Source organism: Erithacus rubecula (assembly GCF_903797595.1).
Source record: "Erithacus rubecula genome assembly, chromosome: 21".
Taxonomy (NCBI): domain Eukaryota; kingdom Metazoa; phylum Chordata; class Aves; order Passeriformes; family Muscicapidae; genus Erithacus; species Erithacus rubecula.
The window spans coordinates 2,088,785-2,110,171 of record NC_136673.1 but is presented as its reverse complement, the minus strand read 5'-3'; the positions used below and the strand labels follow the sequence as shown (position 1 = coordinate 2,110,171).

Here is a 21,387-nt window from a genome sequence, read left to right as displayed (position 1 = left end):
CCCGAGCTCCTGGAGGATGGAAATGCCCTCGGGAAAGAGCCCTGGGTCCGAGGGGTGCCTGTGATCACAATCTGAGCAGCTCAAGCTGAGATTTTTCTATTTTTCTGCCAGCTGTGCCTTGGAAAGGAGGAGCGCTGGGCATTGGGTTTCGTGTCTGTTTATTTAGCATGGATTTGATCCATATCCTATTTTTTTTTTTTTTTTAACTGAGCTCTCTCTGTGGGCTCTGTTGAAGAGCTTGGAAGTGCTCTCAAAGCAAGGCAGGATTGAGGGAAGTGCCCAGAGATGTTCTGGGCATTTCTGCAGCTCCTTAGCATGTTTCCAAAACCAGCTTCCTTCCCCAGAAAAATAGGAAAGAAAAAAGCAAGGAAGGAAAGTGCAGCACAGCTGAGCTGTTTCTATAACAAACCCCCATCATCACATCTCCAAACTGCTCAATTCCCTTTCTGACAGGAAAATAACATCAAGCCTTTGTCAAGTTAGTGAGCTTTATTTAGGAAATAAATAAAATCATAAGAAAATAAGAATGATTGTAATAAATATAGTGCCTGTCAAGGTGATACAGACAGGAAAAGCATAATATATCCAGGTAAATTACTCCAGTGTGGTGACAGGGGCTGGCACATTGCTGGAAAAATTAATTTATGTCCCTGAAAGAACATTTGAAAGATGGAATAGAGGAAAAGACACACAGAATATCCAGTTCACTCCCAAACAGGCTTTGATAAATATTTGTTTATGGGGTGGGTGTTTTTGAAATGTGATGCTTTATCACATTCTTTCAAATAATATCAAATTATTTTAAAGGTTGCTGCCAAGACAGAAGTGAGAGATTTTGCACACATCCAGCTTGTATAATAAAAATAAATAAATAATTCCTTCCCTCTATTAGAAAACCCAAAAACTATTTCTAGCAGTTACTTATATTTCAGCGTGCAAGAAAACTCAAACATCAGAGTACATCAAGAAAAAATTAAAACAAAAAAAAAATCAATAATTTCTAATGAGTTGAAAGTCCTTGAAGTGCCCTGAAGGTGCAGGGAGTGACTGGAACTAAAGCAGGTCACTGAGGGGCCTTCCCCTGCCTGGAGCTCTGCATCTGCAGAGGGAAAGGCCAAGGGCTGCTTTGGAATTCCTGGAGGGAATTCCCCCAAGGCACAGTGTAACCTGGTCCCTGTCTGCTTACAGAGAATAAATAGAGCTCTGGAATAAAGAGCAAGAAATAAATGCCAGGGGTGAGGGACTGCAGCCACAGCTCTCTCCAGGGTCATGGGCAGGCACAGAGACACCTGAGCCAGGGCTCAGGGGAAGGAATCTGCCCCTGCTCCTGCTGGGGAGCAGCCAAAATCCCCCCAGGGCTGCCAGGCAGAGCAGGGTGACAGGAACTCACCCCAAAGAGCTGCCCAGGGATGTGCAGCAGCACAGACCTGACCCTGACCCTCCCAACCCCAGCCCTGCCTGGCAGAACCACACCCGGGCCAGTGAGGAGGAGCAGCCCCTTCTCCAGCAGTGAGGGTGGCACTGACACACCCAAACCATGAGATTTGGCTGCTCTGCTGAAATAATCCCATTGCAGCAGCTGATGGCAAAGAGATTAGGGGCTGCAGCCTCAGGCTCTGGGGATTCTGTGCACACACAATTAATACAAACTCTCAGATTGATGGGGTTTTTCTCTATTGACATTCAGCAGGTGATTTCCCCAGCCAGCCAAATTTGAGGATTTGCTAATTTGTTTCTATGATGCATTTCAGGAAAAGTGTGTCCTCCTTCACATAGGCATGTTTGGGGGACTGCAGCTTGGCCAAGGGCAGGAACATGGGGCAGCCACTGGCCACATTCATGTCATTCACTGGCCTCTGGAAGGAAGCAGAAGTCAGGTCTGGGCGAAAGGCATCAATGACATGCTCCCTGTTATTTTGGTCAAGCAACATAAATGTCACCTGGAAAACAAAAAGTGGCAATGAGGAGTTACTGGAGGGAAAAACAAACCAAGCAGGGACAGAAGTGCTGCAAAAGCAGCTGGATGCTTCACTGATAATGAAATACAAACTGTAACCAATGTTTCCAATCTGCAAGGTCAGTTCGTGTGAACTCCCAGATGAAGTTTTTAAAACTGCTATCCATAAAATAAAATTAAATCAAATCAAGTAAGGAATTATTCCTAGGTAGAGAACTGAACAGTCCAAAGGTTTTTTCCTCTGTCTCTCCTGACAACTTAAACAGCTCCTGGGTTTGGTTACAGTCATTACCTTTATTCTGTTATTGTGGTTTGGAATTAGAATAAACACCTCACTTACACAAATATGTAAAAGACACAACCTAAATATCAGAATAGAATCTGCCCACCTCATTACCCCTTTTATTGACTCACTGTTCTATAGCTTGAAATATGAAATATCTGTAATAATCTTTTAATACAGTGAGAACTGGGAACTTTGATTTCTACTTTTTTTTTTGGCTGTTAACTGGCAGTAAAACTGTTTATAGGAAAGGCTTACAGAATTATTTCCCCACAAAGGCAAGTGCCAGAGCAGAGATCAGGACCTGCCATGATTTCACTACTTTTAACCATTGTTCCCATTATCAGCTCACACTTAGGGCAAAAAGTCAGACCAGGATTACCTCAGACATCTGTGGTACCTTTGTAAGTGGAACTCCCACCTCACCCTTCAGGCAGCAAATGTGATTCCCTCCTAAACTGGTATTACCTATGTTTAGCAGAGCCAGGAGATGTGCCTCTGGCTTTAGCCCAGGTGGACACAGGCTGGAACATTCCAAACACCACGTCCTGGTGTCTGAAAATCCCACCTGGCAAAGTTTGGAATAGCAGCAGGAGCAGCTTTCCCTGCAAGGGACTCTGGTCAGAGACAAATCATTACCCAGGACTGCAGGAGAGCTCCTCAGCTTTGGAAAGGGATGTGGAAAAGCACTCAGCTTCCACAAAACTCCAGAGGAAGAGTCACCTTGTGTTGACTTGAGGCTGGGATCAGATGTGGAAGGGTTTCCTCTCTTACCTTGTGCCTGAAAGGCCACGGGAGCAAAGCGTCGTATTCTCCTTTCATGACCACGAAGAACAGGGACATGTGGGTTCCTTTCCCTGTCCCATCCCCGTTCAGGTACACCCTCAGACACACCTTGTAGCCATATTTTGCAGTGTAGAAAGCTGAAAATCAGAACTCTTCATTAGTAAAGCTGTTTTTTTGGGAAAAAAAAAAAAAAAAAAGGTATAATCTATGTTCTGGTTTGTGTGTCGTGGTTTGCTCTCACACAAAGGAGAGCAAACAAATCAGCACCCCCTGGGGATTACAAGCAATGAAAACCCAGTGGTTGGAATGCTTTTAGTGCCTCAAACCTTGGTGAAAATTACCTGTTATTAGCCACACAAGTGTATTTTACCTAATCCAATTACTTCCTACATGGGAAAGAGCTGCAGCCAGAGCCACGTGGTGCCAGCAACAGGGAGGGATGGATCCACTGCAAGCAGCTGGGGGAGGGCAGAGTGCAGGATGAGACCCAAACTAGAGCACAGCCCTCTGCAAAAGCACATCCCAGTGCCCTGGATCACACATCTCTGCATAAACTGCATCCTGGGTTAAGGAGCTGTTTAAAGATTCTCCTGCTGGCACGAGCAGAAAGGAGCAGAGTTCTGGAGAAATGGGGGGGATTCTGAAGGATTGGGGTTTGTGAACACACATCTCCATCTGCTGCTTTACCTGGGGAGTACAAACTGACTGTCCTGCCAGTCACAGAGTCCTGGAGCTTCCTGCCCACCTCTGTGATTTTCCAGAGGAAGATCCCATCATAGGAGGCTTGCTCAGAGAACAGCAGGCTCTTGTGTAGGCTGCTCAGACCTGCATCCTTCTGTGTCAGGCAGCGGTGCAACTCTGCAATCTAGGAAAAAAAAACCAGTCCTCAGGCACCCCCTTGCTCCAGGCTGTGCTGCAGGGATGGCTGAATCCTTCTGGAGTCCTCATGTTCTGGAAATTCTGCTTTGATTCCTTTCTAAGTGACAGCAATATGTCAAAACATACACAGAGATGTTGTTTGGGCCTCCAGGCAAAATGTTGCTGTGAGAGGATCAGGCAATTAAACAGCTCTCCTGCCTTCTCACAGTCTGATCATGGCAAACTCTAACACCCAAAACTCCCAGGAATATCTCACAACCTAAACGTGGATTTAGATAACAAATATCAGAGATCCACGTTTGAAAGTGCATCAAACAACAAAAGGATCCTGAGCATGTGTCCAGAACTGAACCTTGCACAGCTCAAGCTCCTGTTCTGATCCCCAGCTCTCCCTGACCAGTGTCAGTATTTGCTGTCTGTAGAACAAGCACCCAGACAATCCTTGGTGTTATTTTTTACCTTCAGTTCAAGGCCCCGTATTATGTTCTGGTCCAGCTCACTCTGCCTCCTGAAGGCCAGGATTTCCAGATTGGAGCTCTCCACCTCCTTATTGAGCACTGCCACAATGTTCTCAAACACATGCAGTTTATTCTCCAGCTCAGAAATCACCTTCTCCCTCACGAGCTGCTGCAGGACAGACTCTTCTCCAGGAGCAGAAGATGCAGGGAAACAATCCATTTCTGGGCCCCTGCTGAAGCCCAGCCCTGCTGGGATCTGCAGCCCAGAGATGCTTTTTCCTGCACTCTTCAAGCTCAGCTCTGGCTGTGGGAATCCCTGTGCAGCTCTGGCAGCAGAGCACAAGGTTCCCTGCAGCTGCCTCATGTGCTGCAGCAGGAGCAGCATGTGAGCCCCCACTGCAGATTTTTCATGTTCCTTTATCTTCTCTTTGCTTCCCTGGAAGAGACAAGGCTGTCAAACACCCTCCATCCCACCACAACCAGCCTGGGGCCAAAGCCAGCCATCCTTCAGCCCCCTGGGAGATGGAAAAACTGCAAGGTGCAGGTGCAGCTCCATCATCTGGCATCAGGAGTGCTGATTCTGTTTTAAGAGACACTTCCCTGAAGGGAATGTCCAAAGCAGGGTGGAACATTCCTGAAGGGATTTGTTTCACTCACCCTAAATTCACAGCCAACTTCAGAAAAACAACAGCCATCCTTGCTGGCTGAGGATGTGGAGTGGCTCTGTTGAAAAGAAAAAAAAAAAAAAATGCAGAGGAAATAATCAAAACCAATTGAAGGGAATTATTTTATTTCCGTACAAACAGCTAAGCCATAAACCCAGCAGCCATAAATCAGATGAATTCAGGTCAAGGTAATTCCACAGCTTCCAGTGCCAAACCAGCTTTGCAAATTGATGGCAAATCAATTAAGAGTGTGGTTGATAGCAAGTTTCTGTGTCCATCACACACTTCCCATAATGACAGAACATAATTCAATGAAACACAGAGTAACAATTTTTCATAGAGAAGATGCTGTAAACACACTTCTGGCCATGTGGCTCTCACTCAAGGTATGAGAGGAAACAAATCTTTGCCCATTTTACAGGAAGAATTGAGAAGATAATTTAGTGAAGGTCATTGTGGGAGCAGGGAAGAGAAGGCAGCAGGGCTTTGCTGGGATGTGAAGGGCAGCCAGACAACTGCTGGATCTGAGGATGTTCTCAGGTGTTCATTTAATCTAAATGAACAAGTGATAATTTAATTAGTTGAAATAAAGTGCATTGCACTCACTCATCTTTCACCCACCTTTTCCTTTGATGCTGTTTCTGTTTGCACAGGTTTTTGTTCCTTGCACAAACTGCCTTCACATGAATGCTCCTGTCATTAAAACAAGAAGGGAAAAGTTCAGCCCCTTGTTTAATTGTTGAATTAAAGTTCACCCTGGGATATTGGATACAAGACTGGCAATGTGCAGGTGTTGCCAGGTTCAAACCAGAGTTATGAGCACACACACAGAAATGTGCACTCACATACATGCAGTGACAAGCAGGGGGTTACAGAACAGGAAGCAACAATGGTCAGCAGAGCAGGAAATTCAAATATATACAGATATATATATATATATGAACATAAACAGGTTACAGCACAGGAAACTCCAATATAAATTCCAATTCAAATAGAATTCAAATATAAACTTTTCTTGCATTGACTCCATACACTTTGCTCAACATGCAGGCCCTCCTTGCATCCTGCTTCTGAAAACATTTTGGAGGCTGGGATCCAAATTCTCCATCATGATGTGCAAACACAAAAAGCATCAGCACTCACAGGAGGCTTCTGCCATTTCTGCCTCCAGGAGGGGTGAAGTGATCCCCAGCCATGGGTTCTGTAATATCTGAATTTAACATGTCAGCTTTCCCCTCACACTCTGCAGAGGGGATGGCTTTAATCTTCACAAGCTCCTTTGCAGTTCTGAGGTTTCCCTTTTGGTTCTCAGAAATGCAGCCACGGGTTTTTCTCACTCTCTAACTCATTTTTAAACACTCTTTATCTTGCCAGTGATCTTACTCATTTCTGCTCTCTTACTCTTTCAGATCACCAATTCCTTGAAGGGAAGAGGCACTCTCCTTCAGAGGAGAGAAGGTTATTTAAAAATAGAGAAATACAAAAAAAAATCACAAGACCTAAAACTGAATGATAAGATGCAGAGAGCAAGAAGAGCACCCAAAATTTACTCTTTTCCCCCAGAGTGTTGTGGACACGTGGAATACCCACAAATAATCAAAACTCTGAAATGGGTGCAAATTTATTACAGCAGATCACGAAACCAGAATTCTGCACCTACTAAAGGAGGCAGAGAAAAAGCCACACCTCAAAACCAACCCCCTGCTCTGTTGCCAAGGTTTCCCGACCAAAACACGAATTCGGTGGCGGCTGAGAGGAGTGAGTGGGAGGAAAGCTGTGCCAGAGGAGGGGAACACGCCGAGCTCAGGTTTCCCCCTCCAGCCCATCCTCACTCAGGAGCGCTGGCAGGGATTTATTTAGTGTTGCCACCTCCTGGTGCTCAGAGTTTTGGGAAACGCTGGGAAGATGTGCCTGGATCCAGGTTTTCATCTCTGCAGGTCGTTAAAGGATGGAGAGCACAAGCAAAACCTTCCCAAGGAGCAGATTTTAGCAGAGCACCTGAATCTCACCCTTATAAATCCCTTATAAATCTCTCAGCTCAAAGTGTCATCAATTTGTGACACTCAGAGCCACCCAGAACTATTTACACCTCTGAAATATTCACAGCCCTCCTGCCTGTGGGTCTTTAATCACCGTGCCCAACTGCAAGGCTGGCAATTATTCTCTTGAAATCATTTGGAGGGAGCAATATTCGTTGTTTTGGGCAAATAAAATAAAAATTATAAAGCAGATATGTCTGAATGGGCACTGAGGTATTTGTGGCAGATTTAGAGTGAGATCTTCCTGCTGATAATTTGGAGATTTTTACCTGATCAGGCCTAATAGAAATATCTGACAGAATCCTGTCCTACACATTTGTGGGTAGTTTTAGTTTAAATAAACTTGAATAAACTTTCAAGATCCCTTCTCTGATGCTGTCTGTGCTTTTCTGGTTTTCTCTTATGTCACACCAGGACACATTTAGAGCCAGCAGCTGAAACCTGGTTTGCCTGAGCCCAGGGGAGCACATGGGCATTTGTCACATCACCAGCAGATTATCACATCCACTTTTCCCTCCAACACTTGAAAAAATGATCAAACTCAGGAAAATTAAATATTCCCTGAAATCAGGATGGAAAAAAGGCATCACAGATGATTGACACCATCAATATAAAGGTTTTATTTGAGGGAGAAATGTTCTTACCTGGTATTCAGAGCTGCAGTGGCACTGCTGACACACTGTCACATTATTGACACATCCATTTTCCAAGTGATCTGCCAGTTTCCTTCTCATCACCACGTGCCCACAGCCAGTGTGACAAGGGATCAAAGCATATTCACATAAACTCTGGTGCTCCTGGGAGTAAAAAAGTTATAAGGCAACATGTGAAGTGCTGATTCATGTTCATCTATAAATAGTCTCTGTTCTGGCAGCCCAGGGCTCTGATCTGCATTTCTGCTAAGCTTGGGTAAAGTCCCACTGCACAAAGTTACTGAGATTACTGGTGAAAAATTCACCAACTTTACTGGGGCTTTTTTTGTTAATTATTAATTGAAGAAAAAATCTCAAAACCAAAACCAAACCACTTTTGGAAATTCAAACACAATGTTTCCTTTAAATAGTCTCTCTTAGGGCTTTTGTTTAAAAACAACATGATCCTGGTCCCAGCTTTCTCTCTTGTATTCATCACTCAAATTTGCATGGCAGATTCACAAATCTTGCCCATTTAAATATTTTAACTGAGGCATTTCAGATCAGCCTGAAAAGAATGATGAACACAATACTTTGCCACAGGAGGGAATTATTTCTCCTATGAAACATGGCAAGGACAGTGCCTGAACAGTGTCCTGGACACTGAAATTCTCTGCCTGTCACAACCTGCTTGTAGCAGCCTTGGATTTAAACAATAAGGAAACAACTGGAAAAAATAGCAAGTTGATGTAAATTTGTGCAATGTGAATTTCATTCAGAATGTTCAGGATTTGGCCAAAGCCTTGCTAAAGTTAATCACAGAACCACACAATGATTTGGGTTGGAAGGGACCTTAAAGATCCCCCAGTCCCAACCCCCTGCCATGGGCAGGGAACCTTCCACAGATTTTAGACAGAAATGTTGGTATAAATCACAATACTGACTCTGATTCTAATTAATTCCACTAATTTCTGTCTGTTGATATCCTGGTTTTATTGCCTCTCTGTCCCCATTCCATGTTAATCTGAATAAAATTCTTTGAAACATACTTCAAAATCTTTCATGATGCCAGACCAGCTGCACCCAGGGGTCACACAGTGGACTCTGAGCTCAGAAATCTCTTTATTAATGGCAGCATCACCAAAAGCCTGGGAAGAAAACAAAGTAAGCAAAAAAAAAACATTGGTGAGAAAATACTTTTGGAATAGGAATAGGATGACAGAAACTCACAGACTCTGTGACCTGGCAAGTTAATTTTAGCATAGTAGAAGCCCAAATAATTATTGAATCATTAATTTCTTAGCACTCAAAAATAATCTGACATTACATTAATTTATTGAAAATAAACCCAGCCAGCTACAGCTCTTATTTTACTTTTCTTTTCACAGGAGCCTGAAATATTTCACATCAGGGAACGTGCTGACAGGACCCTGACTGTGGGGTCCCTTAATGAATGCATTTCATTATCGGGGTCATTAACACCTCCTGAACGTGCTGCACAGAGCACTTGAGAGTCTCTGCACCCACAGCACTGCTCAGATCTGGGCTGTTTCCATTTAGCAGACACTGTGTGCTAAAAAAAAAAAATAGGAACCAGATGGGAGAAAGTTTTTTTTCTTTGCACTATGTAGATTTTCGTGTTATTTAAACGTGAGGAATTGTACAGTTGTTGTGTAATTGTGAAATAGTGCACACTTTAATCTTACCCAGAGAAATCCCAAACTGCCAGTCCAAGCACAAGAAGCTCTGAAAGGTTCAGCTGCACCTATTAGTGCAGGAAATATGGTTTTGGGAAATTAATTGCAGAACTGGGGATTTTTATTTTTTTTTTCTGGGATGTTACCAAGTTCAGCATTAGCAGCAGACCCATTATTTTGCTGTTTCCTCAGCTTTGGCTTTTATGCCATTGTCTGCTGCCTATTTGTTTTCATTTCCCCCTAAAAAAATTTAGACAAATGATGTGTCTGTTGATATCCTTGCATGTAATCAGAGAGGAGGGAAAAATACAGGTTGGGACTGGGCCTTATGGCCCAGTTTGTATTTAGGATATAGAACAGCACAGCAATTTCCCTGGAAAATCACACAAGAATCACACAAGGAGAGATCTGCACCATTAAATTACAGATGAAACATTTGCCAGGGCATAGTTTCTATCAATTATTAGGTTCAGCTCCATGTTTGAAGGGTACAACCATGAGGTTGGAAAATCCATTAAAATACTTCCTGAGGATAATAAGTAACAGTTAAGACATATTATTACACATAGGAAAGCACCAGTTTCTTTGAGACAATAAAAAGTTAATCATATGGTAGAGTTAGGGATTTTACATTGCAGAACCTGGATTTGGAAAGTCCTGAGGCTGCCATTACATTTTTTAAAATCAAAAACTCTGGGAAATCCAAGTTATTAAAGCCTAAGTTAAAATGTGTAACTATCAGCTGCTATTGCATTTTATATTATTCCCTTCTGCACTCCAGTCCAATTATGACTGCAGAGAATGCTTAATGATAAATTAATGATCTGTGAACTACAACTTACCCTTTCTTCTGCCAGTAGGCTTTCCTCACCTAAAGTGTTGGGATCTTCCTCTTTACATTTTTGGCAAATTGCATTTTTATTGTTCCTGGTAAAAAGAATGAAGAATTAAACAACAATCCATTGGTGCACTGCAGTTTAGGAGGGCACTGGCACAAATAAAACCATGAAAATTGTGATTTCCATTCAGAATCCACAGTCCTTGCTCACTAAAGAGCCAATTCTTGAACACATTGATGTCAAAGAAGTTTTCCTCTTCTGTTCTTCAAGACCAGGACTGTGACCAGCTATCTTACCTGTATTTCACTGAAATAAGGGCAGCCTGAACCATAAATAGAAATGAAGATGGAAAGCTGTTTATCCCATAAATGCTTCAAAAACTCCAAGGAAGAAAGAGAACATTAGAACTTAAGTCTTTTAAACACAGAAAACACCCATTTTGCCCAGACAGACACAGACATATATGACATTATATTTACTAAAACCTCATAACCTCCCTTATCAAAGCACTGAAAATTACCATAGAAGGATTAAGCCAGCGTTGGATGCAATCAGAATTAAATCAGAATTATTATGTCACAGACAGAGGAGGAAGCAGGGAGCATCCTGAGCCCACCACAGTTAACCCTTGCAGGCATGGAGCCCCAGAGCCATCCCTGAGCTCGGTGGCACAGCCCAGCTCCAGGGGGTGCTGCCAGCCTGGCACTGCCCTGGCACAGCCCAGCACGTACCTGACGATCCAGGAGAGGCAGGCAGAGCAGTACCTGTGCCCACACAGTGTCTGCAGGGCTTTCTTCAGGATGTTGTTGCAGTTGCTGCACAGGAACTTCTGACCAGGCACGTCCTCACAAATGTTGGTGGGGTATCCAAAGGGAAACTCGTTTTCATCAGGGGAAGAGCTGGGGGTGTCCTGCAGGCTCCTGGGGGTGTTCTCAGCCATCTGAAGTGAGCACTGTCCAGGAGGAGATAAAATCCAGGTGCTCAAACACAGCACACACTCAGCAGGATGTGAGAGGATCAGCCCCAAACCTTTGCAGCACCCGAGCTGGGTCTGCAGTGACAGGCGACAGCAAATGTCACACTGGGGTTTGACCTGGCACCCACCAGCAGGAAATTACTGCACACCTTTAAAATTTCCCTCAAACACAGCATGAAAATAAGCAATGTCCTAAAAAGGGGGTGCTGGGGCTTTCTTTCAAGAGTGTTTAGCTTGTAGGAAGATGAGCTCCAGTCCCATCAGTCCTCATCACATATGATTGTTTCTGCAGAGTAAATCCCCAACCACACTCAATTCTCAGCAGCCAAAATTTGTGACTTCACTTCATAGATACAGAAATGGAGCAGCTGATGTGTTGACAGTGACTTTCCCGAAGTCATAAAACTTGTGATGAAATGTCAAAGGAAATCCCAGGTCCACAAGCCCTTAGTGCTGTGCTCTGAGCAGGCACACCTGCAGCCACACGGGCAAGGTGTGCACATTCAGTTTGGTTCGCTTAACAAGAGCCGTGCAGTGGGATATTTTTGGAAATGCAGCCAAAACCGATTTTGGTGTCTCTTGGAATGTTTTCACCCAGGAAACCGGTGCAGCTCGATAATAATAACACCTTCATAAAGTCTTTTTTTTTTTTTTTTTTTTTTTTTATTCCGTAACAGCACAGACACACCATAACCAGTGTCAGTATTACCAATAGTCACACTGACTAAGAAATCTGAAAATAAATGACTGCAGGCTGCCGCGGGCAGGCCGGGCTGGGGGTGTGACTGCCGAGAGGTGGGCAGGGCACACCCTGGGGACCAGCAGCGTTTTCCATGGCCTGGCTTGGCCAATTCCCGTGGCCTCCGCAGGGACCCCGGCTGCCAGAGCCCTGAATTAGAGCCGGTAACGCCGGTGTCACGGGACCGGAGGTGTCGCGGGTGGGTGCCGGGGGTGTCGCTGCTCCCCCCGCCGCTGCCCGGCCCCGGCACGGAGCGCTGCGGGCTCGGGGGTTCCTCTGCCCATCCCGGCTCGGCGGGGCGGAGAGCGGCCAGGATCCCCGGGCAGCCCCCGCTGCTCTCCGGGCGCTCCCGGGGCGCGGTTCGGGGAGCGGGCCCGTGTACCGGGGGCCGCGGGCGGTTCTCGGCAGCGGGGCCCGCTCCCCTGCATCCCTCCATCCATCCCTGCATCCCTCCATCCATCCCTGCATCCCTCCCTGCATCCCTCCCTGCATCCCCGCCTCCCGGTACCTGAGCCCGCCGGGCGCTCCCCGCGGGTACCGGAGCTGCTGCCGGCTGGATTTCGGCTCCGCTGGATTTCGGCGCTGCTGCCTCGCTCCGGCCGGGAGGAGCGGGGAGCCCGAGCCGCGCCCCGGGGCCGGCGGCAGCGGGGCTTCCCCTGCTCGGGTCAGCGGCGCTGTCCCGGGCTGCGGGCACGGGGAATTGGCCGAGGAAAAGCCCCGCGGAGCAAATTCCCCCGGGCCGGCTGAAAGGGAGAATCTGGCGGCTGGTTCCTGAAAGCGCAGTGGAGCTGGGTCTGCCATGGTGACCGGCGACTCAGACAGAAAGTGCTGCGTGCCACAGCATCCCCTGCACGGCCCTGGGTGCTCGGGGCAGCCCCTGCCCCAAATCCGGGACGGGAACCGCGATTCCCTCCGGGAAACCTGGCCGGGGCAGCCCCGCTGTGCCGCACCCTCCAAGGCAGCTCGGGGGTAGCACAGGGAAACTCAGGGGTTCGGTGATGTCTGCAAAGCCTTCTTAGAGTGCAGCAGAGATTCTACAAAGCAAAGTTTCATTATCAGCAGAAGGTCCCCTTCACCCCTGGCACAGCTCACTTTTGCTAGTTCTGACAGAGGGTTCGCTCAGAAAAAGAGTTGTAGATGCAAATCTGTTCACTCTTCCTTGTGGGGAATATCCCTGGGGTGAGGCCCTGCTCAGAATTCAAAATAAGAAGCAGAGGTGTTTCTCTAGGTGCTTTGCTGGCTGTTAATTGCTGCCCTGGCAGGAGGCAGCAGCTGCAGGTCCCTGTGCAGCCTTTGCCTCAAGCCTGGCACCTTCCCGTGCTGGGTGTGCACAGACAGACACAACACACAGCTCAGCTCCACTTCCCTCCTCCCTCTGCTGACCCACAGCACATCTGTAGGTGCAGATCTGATGTAGATCTCTAGTTCAGGGTCATCAGGGCTGGGCATTAACTCAAAGTTATGAGCAAAGTGTGATACAGCCCCAGTGAGGTCTTGGCCTGACCCATTTGCTCTCATTTGGGTTGTTAAAATTCATTGCAAGTTAATTTGGCCCAGGCAGTTTCTGTCAGGATGTGAGTTCAAATCTCTCTCAGAAACGAAAAGATTTCTGGATGTGATTTTTTAAGCTTTGGGGATATAAAGAGGTGCAAGATGTTAATTTTAGAATGATCAGTGTCACACCACAGGGTCAGGTTTAGGGATGAAGTGGTAGCTCCACCTCTTCACTGTGCCCTTCAGTCACTCCTTTTCCTCTTGCTTTGAGACTTCTTGAAAGTTTTTGTGATTCTGTTACACCTCTGTCTCCAAAGGTGCTGAATTACACAAAGAAACTAAAGATAAGGTTTTGGTACTTTCCAAACTAGAGAGATTTCCTGTGGTGAATTTCCCCCATATGAGATCAGTTAACTGAAAACAGGATGTGGCTCAGAGAGAGATTAAAATTTGAAGCTTAACTTTACTTAGAGCCATTCCAGCAGTGCTCAGCATTGCAGGGAACTGTGTTACTCTTTAAGGGGAATGACCAGTTTATATCCTAGGGAAAAAGTGAATAAGGGAATGTATTCATATATTTAATATCACCTTTTAAAAATAAACTAAGGTCTTGAGACTTTTAATGCTACAAATTTCATAGGACATCAAAATGGAATTTAGGCTCAGATGCTCTAGGTTTTAAAGACTTCAGTCAAAAGGAGAATTTAATTTCAGAGAAATCTTTAAGATAGGGATGTCTCATCCTGTGAAAACACGATTTTCAATTAGTATAAATTAGCTGGAAATGTGCACTTGTTCTAGAAAAACCTGAAAAATGGGTAAAACACAGCAAGGAAAATTTGTTAATAAATTCAAATCCAGTGCCCATGAGATTCAGTACTTCTAGGAACTGCAGCTCAGTGCTTCAAGGCACAATTCCTGCCTGTTCAGAGCTCTGATATGAAGGAGTTCTGTAACTTCCACACTATCCTTCATTTTCTGAATGGAACAATGCCTGTGAGGTTCCATCAATTCAAGATTAGAAAAAGAAGAATCATTAAATCTGATTACTGCTATCCTCAGCAAACTTGACAGCTTTGCCACAATCCAGTCTCTTGTCTCTAATAAAATCTTTTCACGTTTCAGTTTTATCTGTCTGTGCCTACTACCAGTTGTAGCTCTGCTTTATTATGGTGATACCCTGAGGACCAGCCCAGCTCTCATTACAAGAGCAGGAAAGTTTCTCACTAAGTTTCATAAGGGCTGGACTGTAACCCTCAAAAAGACATCAGGAATCAATTTTATTTTCCTCATCCCTGCTCTGCCTCAGGATTTTTCTCAGATCATATTCTCTGTGAGACAGTATTATCCTAGGAATTCTTTCCTCCAAAGAACAGATGCTCTGGAGCACCTCTTCAGCATTTGACAGAAAAAAACACCAAAAAATAGACTCTGTATCTATAACTATATATCTATTTATCTATTTATCTATATATCTATATATCTATATATCTATTTATCTATATATCTATATATCTATATATCTGTATAACTATATATCTATATATCTGTATATCTATATATCTATATATCTATATAACTATCTATCTATCTATCTATCTATCTATCTATCTATCTATCTATCTATCTGTATATCTCTATATATCTGTATCTATATCTATATATCTATATCTATATATCTATATATAAAATATATCTATATCTATCTATATAAATATATTTATATCTATCTGTGTGGCTTATTTCAGTCACTCACTTAGGCAGTTTCCACAAGCCAAGCCAAGGAATCACTCTGAAGAGCAGAGAGAAAATGAAAGTTTCTATCACAGTGGCTTTGATGTTTCCTACAAGCAGGAGCATTTCAGAGTAAAATAATTGAGAGATTTCTGAGTTTAGGCCACCAGGCAGGTTTTCTTCCCATGGAGAAGTTTCCTGGTGGTCTCGTGCCTCAGTCAGTGTCCCCCCACAGCAGGACTAACATGGGCAATGTGTGAGCCCAGCATGGACCAGTTTGTGCCAGTTTCCCCAGTTGAAGCTCAGCTCTCTGGCCACATGAAGGGTTTTGCTGTACTTGTGGTTGTGCTTCTGTTTCTCTTAATGCACACATAGAGCCTGAGCTAAACTGGAAAATTCTGAGCTGCTTATTTCCATTCTTAATGCTTTGGAGAGAACTCTGGGAATGGGAGCTGTGCCCACAGGGAAGCCTGCCAAAATACTCTTCCAAAGCTCTGGATGTGACATGAAAAAACAAGTTCAGATTCAGTATCTTTTGACTCTGAACCAGCTGGGAAAATGTGGATATTCTATTGATTGACTGGGACTAATTAGTGGAAACAGAAAAAGGAAACATCAGATTTATTTAATATCTTCATTAAATCTCATAAATGACAAGAATTGAGGGGAAAGAGAAGGTTATGGCAAATCTCCTTTAACCCTTTCAGAAGCTGCTCATCTTGCTAATAACAGTGAAAACAAAGAAGTTTGGAAGATGTTTTCCACATGTCAGAAGCAGAAAAGAGACTGACTCTGCACTAACTTGCATCTCTCTTCTACTGAGCCCATAATTCCCTTTGCAATTGCAGAATGACTAACAGCATCAGGCTCAGTTTTCCAGTAGTATTTTTCAGTGTGATTCATAATCCTGAGTAATTTCCACACCACCACTGACATGTCTATTTGTACCTGCATTTTATGGGAAACACACCCAGGGAACACAGAAGTTCCAAGTGTTATCTGAGGTTTCACAAGGGGAAAACAAAATTCTCTTTAGAGATGTTGTAAAGTAAAAACAAAGCCCTCACTAAAACACTGCTACAGTAAGAAGGAAAATTCCTGAGTGTTCCCAAACCAAGATGTTTTTGAGGAGAATTCTTAAGGAGAAAGAAAAATTAATTCTAAGCATAGGAGGAGCCTGAATGAAAAATTACAGTTGGAAGTGGGGAAAGCAGGTAAAAGAATAACAGGTCTATATTCTGAATAGGGGAAACAGGTAAGTGTTTAAACTGCTGAATAAAAAGAGCCCTTTGGTGCTCAAGAGACCAAACCTCTTGTGTTTAAACTCCTGAATAAAAAGAGCCCTTTGGTGCTCAAGAGGCCAAACCTCTTGGCAGCTGTGCCAGTGATGGGACTCCTAAAGCCCAAAATCCCAAAATCCCAGACGAGTTCCCAGCAGCGTCCTTGGAATCCAGCCAAGGAAACAAAACTTGCAGCTCCATGTGCAAGACCTGAATCACAAAGTGGGGTTGAAACCCCAGAGGCAGCAAAGGAGGCACTCAGGGGATGCTCCCATCTGTGCAGAGTCAGGAACAGCCTGGAGGAGACCAAGCACAGCCTGGCTTTGGAGGCAGCAGCAATTGGGGTGAGGTTTCACCAGCAAAGCTTGGGGCTCCTTGGGGCAGGAAATCCAGCATTTCCTACATCTGTCTAAAGTCACATCCAACAGTTTTTCTTATTATGAGTGTCTTGTTTCAAAGCCCAGAGATTCCCCTGGAAGGTGTTTCTGGGCTGGGATTAATCCCAGTTCAGAACTGGGCACAGGGACTGGCAGGATCAGCATGGACACAGGGCAGGGATGCACAGGAGCTCAGGCAGGTTTAGATACATTCCCCCAATTTCTGGTACAAATCCATGGGATCCTGCTAAATAATGTAATGGGTTAATTTGATCCCTCCTGGTTCCATAGGAAGCTTTTGATCCTACCTTGTTTTTGAGATTCTGACCAAAACAGAAGCTTAGAAAAAAGCCCAATCTTTAATATTACACAGATTGGTGACTCTAAACTGTTGGAATTCACCACTGCTGGGAATGAATACCCATTTCTACCTCCCTGTCAGAGCCTGGGGATGAATATTCTCTAGGACCTTATGGCAGAAGGTTTTAATGGAAATTTTTATGATTTAGGCAGTGAAAATGACATTTTTATGGCATATTGCTTTTTATAAATAATGAAGGAAACCTGGCTAATCAGACCCTGGCAGAAACAGCCAACTCAGCCATGCAGTAAAGGAATGACTTCAGTCACAGCTGCCATTTAGGCCCAGCCTGTCACCAACACCTCAGTTTATGTCTATAAATTGCAAATCACCTTTCAGCAGGTACAAACTGGCACAGTGCACTGTGCATCTCCTTCAGTGGGGATGGCTGAGGTGCTCCTGACAGATTTCCTCTTTGCAAAGCAATTTTCCCATTAGTTTTTTTTTTTTTTTTGTGCTGCAATTGAAGAAATTCTGTATCTGCAGATGTAGATGTCAAGGGTAGCTCCTCCAAAATCATTTCAGTGACACTGATTTGTTCTAGCTGGGGATGTGCTCCTCATGGTACAAACTGCAGGGAACACAGAACTGCCAGTGGAAAGAATGTGCTGCTGGGGCTCCTCTTGTAAAGCCAAATGAGACAATTCCATGTCAGGGCTCCTTGGAACCAGCCTCAGAGCACCAAACCCAGCTCTGAACCTCTGTGTGCTCTGGAGTCCTTTAAACTGGCACCAAAGGGGCTGCTGCCCTTAGGAGAAAATAGATTTTCCACTGTAAATCCCAATTTTGGGGGTTTAATATCTCAGCTGATTTAAAGTGGGTCAAATATAACTTTTTGTTTACTTAGCTTGTAAAAGAAATTGCCCCTTTTAGCTGTCAAGTAGCAAATAAACAAAGGAACTATAGTCTGAGCCACAGCACCTTAGGAATAATCTGCATTTCGTGACTTCTAGCTCTGAATGTGGGTAAATATAACCATTTTATAAATAACCCCCTGTGTGTAACAAATATTTCCTGGGATGGAAAAGAAAGGGTTGAATAGAGCAAGCTTTACTCAGGATTTCTCTGCTATTGTTTTCTACACTTGAATGTTCTTTTTATGAGAGCTGTGGTGTTTAATCCAGTTTAGTATTTTCCAGGAAATCAGTTGCTGCTTAAACATGCATCCAAATTCCAAGTTCATTCAGAACTTGAAAAGCAAAATTTAACACAAGGATTGGAATTCTGTAATGATCCTGCAATTGGCAAAACCAAACTCTTGGTTCCCAGGAGAATGAAAGAGCCAAACCCAGACATTTCTCCTAATTAGAGATGAAAACATTATTAAATATCCTAAAAATTGAAAGCATATGTAACTGCTATAAGGTGGGTGTTTTACTGGAAAAGAACTGACAGCCATGCTAAATTTCTGTGTGTTCTGATGTAAGAATTCAGCAGGAGATTAAGAACACATTTTGCTGGGAGACATGGCTAAACATTAACATTTACACAGGCTGAAAATAGGCCTGTGTAGGTAGGGTCAAGTGAGACAACCCACCATGGATGGACACCAAATTGACAGTGATTTTTAAAAATTACAAAATAATCTCCACTCAAAGGACAAAAAGGATTTCTGTGTTTACTCATCTCTTGCACACACCTCTTGTAAATGGATCTACAGACTCTCCCAGCTGATCCCACAACTCTTTCTTTGTGGAAATGGATGTTTGATATTGTTTATTAAAATAGTTTTGAAGTTGAAAGAAATTTTATTAAGGATTTTGCTCATGGATTTTTTTATTGCTCCACCTGTTTGCTCAGAAGAGAGACTGTGCCTACACTGAACACCCACACTGCTGTGCAAATATACAAAATTATTTTGGTGTGATATTCTGGCTTTGCATTGCCCAGATGCACTGAGCAAAGTCACTGTGATGAAGTGAACATTTCTCCCATTCCAAATAACTTCAGATGAGAGTGGAGCATCATAACAAAATAAAAACTATGTGGTAATTTGGACTTGCATCTTCCTAGCACATGAGAGCATTCCTCTCTTCCACCTAATATTTAATATATGTGCTGGGATCAGCCAAGAGAGAATTATGACAGCCACTATGGAGGTATTCAGAAGTAATAATATTAACCTGCAAGAGGGATTCACCATTCCTCTTCAAAAAAATTCTGCTATTCCAAATTCCACAAGATTTTTGACAGAGCACTTGGCTGAGTAAGACTACCTAGGGCTTGTGGCATGTCCTGAAAGATTCTACACACAAAATCACTTCTTCCCTGCTTGGAAAACAATGGCCAGAGAAAGGCACCCTTTGGCTCTCTCCCTAAATTAGTCACAGCTCTTTGGCACAGCCCAGCAGCTTTCAGCCCAGAGCAAAGTGTGAGTTTCACGTGTCACTGTGCATAACAGGCTGGAATTTGGGCTATTCAAGTCACTCACCAGCTTGGGTCATTGAGATTAATTTCTGCCTGCAGTGAAAAGAGAAATTCGTTCATTTTGTGATGCTTAGCTGTCTAAAAACCAGTAAAATGCAAATGGATATGTAGAGAAATAGATATTTTAAAAAGAGCTAAAGGATAACATAGTATTAACCCTTAGATTTGTTATAATCTCTGGAATTCAACCAGCTCAGGTCTGCCAAGGGAGAATCACATTTGAATGGCATCTGCTGAGTTTCCTTATTCAAAGGGAAATATATGAAAAAAGAAAAAAAAAAAAAAGTATAATGCCCAAACTTATTTAATTGCCCTTGGAGAATCCTGCTTCCAGAGATTGTCTGTGCAGGCAAGGTCAATCATCCATTTTCTTGGCAAAGTGGGGATAAATGTGAGCTGGAGCACTCAGCTCTTGGGGCCACTTCAATCCATGGAGGCAGAGCAGTCACTTCACCCTGCCTGGCCTTTGGGAACACTGCAGCAGTGGGGCAGGGAAATGCAAGTTTTTCTGGAAGCACTACAGCTGTTGGCTGGGGATTCAAAGGCTGGAACATTTGCAGACTTGCACATCACAGACATAAACAAGCAAGGAACAGAAAAACACTGTGTACAATTCAGAGAGAAAAGCACAGCTCTGGTGTCCAGAATCCACAGCAAGCTTGGAAGGACAGAATGTGCTTTGAAATAATTTCCATTTCATAATACAGATGAGTCACCTAAGTAGTGATTATTCCAAGAATTTCCATGTTTGCTGGCATTAATCCTGAGGTTGTTTAGTGCCCCAGACCATGAGGCACAAAAGTTGGTGTGGCACTGAGTTCTAAAATCACTCCCATGCCATTTCCATCTTCTCTTGTCCTGCTAACAAGGCTCTGTGGAAATTTGCCAACATAATTTGCATGTGGAAGGAGATGAAGACACAGATCTACCTTCCCCACACATGGTTTTGCTGTGAAAGCCAAGCCATGCCATGTGGGGAGGGTAAATCTTCCTGACATTGGTATCTGTACAACCTCCATCCTACACATGGCTAAATATCTGCACAAGTGTTCCCATCTGAATTTGGATTTGAAGCATTTCACTGATCTCAGTGATATACTAGTTAATTCTGAATAGCAGCAGGGAGAGCAAATAAGATTAAAGGTATTTTTAAACTAGTGACTGCAATTTGATATTTAAGAGCAGCATTTTTATGTGTTATTTTTAAATAACTGGTCTTCAGGAGCCTTTTTTTGCAGTCTGGCTCACTAAAAATCAATAGAACTTAAATGTCACAAGTCACCTGTGGAAACAAGACATGCTCCTGGTCATTTAAAGAGATAATTAGGGCTCACAATACACAGTCACCAGTTCAGAAGCAGAAATGTTTACAGGTGGCCTGTCTAGACAGCCCCACTGAGCACTTCCTTGCACTTCTCCCTGCAGTTTGAATTTATATCCAGTTATTACTGGACACAGCATGAGCTCCTTGTGCTTCTTAGAAAGTTTGGAGGAATAAAAAAGGAGTCAAATACTCACAGAGCCAAAATTAAAAATTGCATCATCTGTGACTATCTTCTTTCCACATCTTAAATGTTCTGGATCAGGATATTCCTAAGAGAGAGGGAAAACAGTAATTTTAAAGTTCTTGGACGTGCTGCTTTTGGGCAGCTCTTCAATATAAATAATAATGTGTGCAACTGTACTTTGTATCAAACTCTCTTCTCAGTTTTACTGGGAACCAAGGGGATTTGTGCCAGGAGCTGTGAGCAGCAAAATTGGCCT

General features: G+C 43.8%; 1 protein-coding gene across 2 annotated transcripts; it reads right to left on the bottom strand.

Annotated features, from left to right (window-relative positions):
- Nucleotides 1-477: 477 nt before the first annotated feature.
- On the bottom strand, nucleotides 478-21,182 carry TRAF1 (TNF receptor associated factor 1). Of its 2 annotated transcripts, none has more exons than XM_079323873.1 (12): nucleotides 13,634-14,428; nucleotides 12,459-12,984; nucleotides 10,967-11,187; nucleotides 10,239-10,323; nucleotides 8,749-8,847; nucleotides 7,712-7,864; nucleotides 5,650-5,721; nucleotides 5,021-5,086; nucleotides 4,365-4,799; nucleotides 3,714-3,891; nucleotides 3,015-3,163; nucleotides 478-1,940 (listed from the first exon to the last, which is right to left on the bottom strand). In XM_079323873.1, exons 3-12 carry the CDS (start codon nucleotides 11,173-11,175, stop codon nucleotides 1,725-1,727), a joined length of 1,662 nt encoding a protein of 553 aa, XP_079179999.1. In that variant the 5' UTR covers nucleotides 11,176-11,187; nucleotides 12,459-12,984; nucleotides 13,634-14,428; the 3' UTR covers nucleotides 478-1,724. The 2 variants fall into 2 exon arrangements, with proteins under 2 accessions (XP_079179999.1, XP_079179998.1); XM_079323872.1 differs by lacking the exon at nucleotides 13,634-14,428 and adding an exon at nucleotides 21,142-21,182 and having other exon boundaries at nucleotides 1,453-1,940; nucleotides 12,459-12,693.
- Between the last annotated feature and the right edge of the window lie 205 nt (nucleotides 21,183-21,387).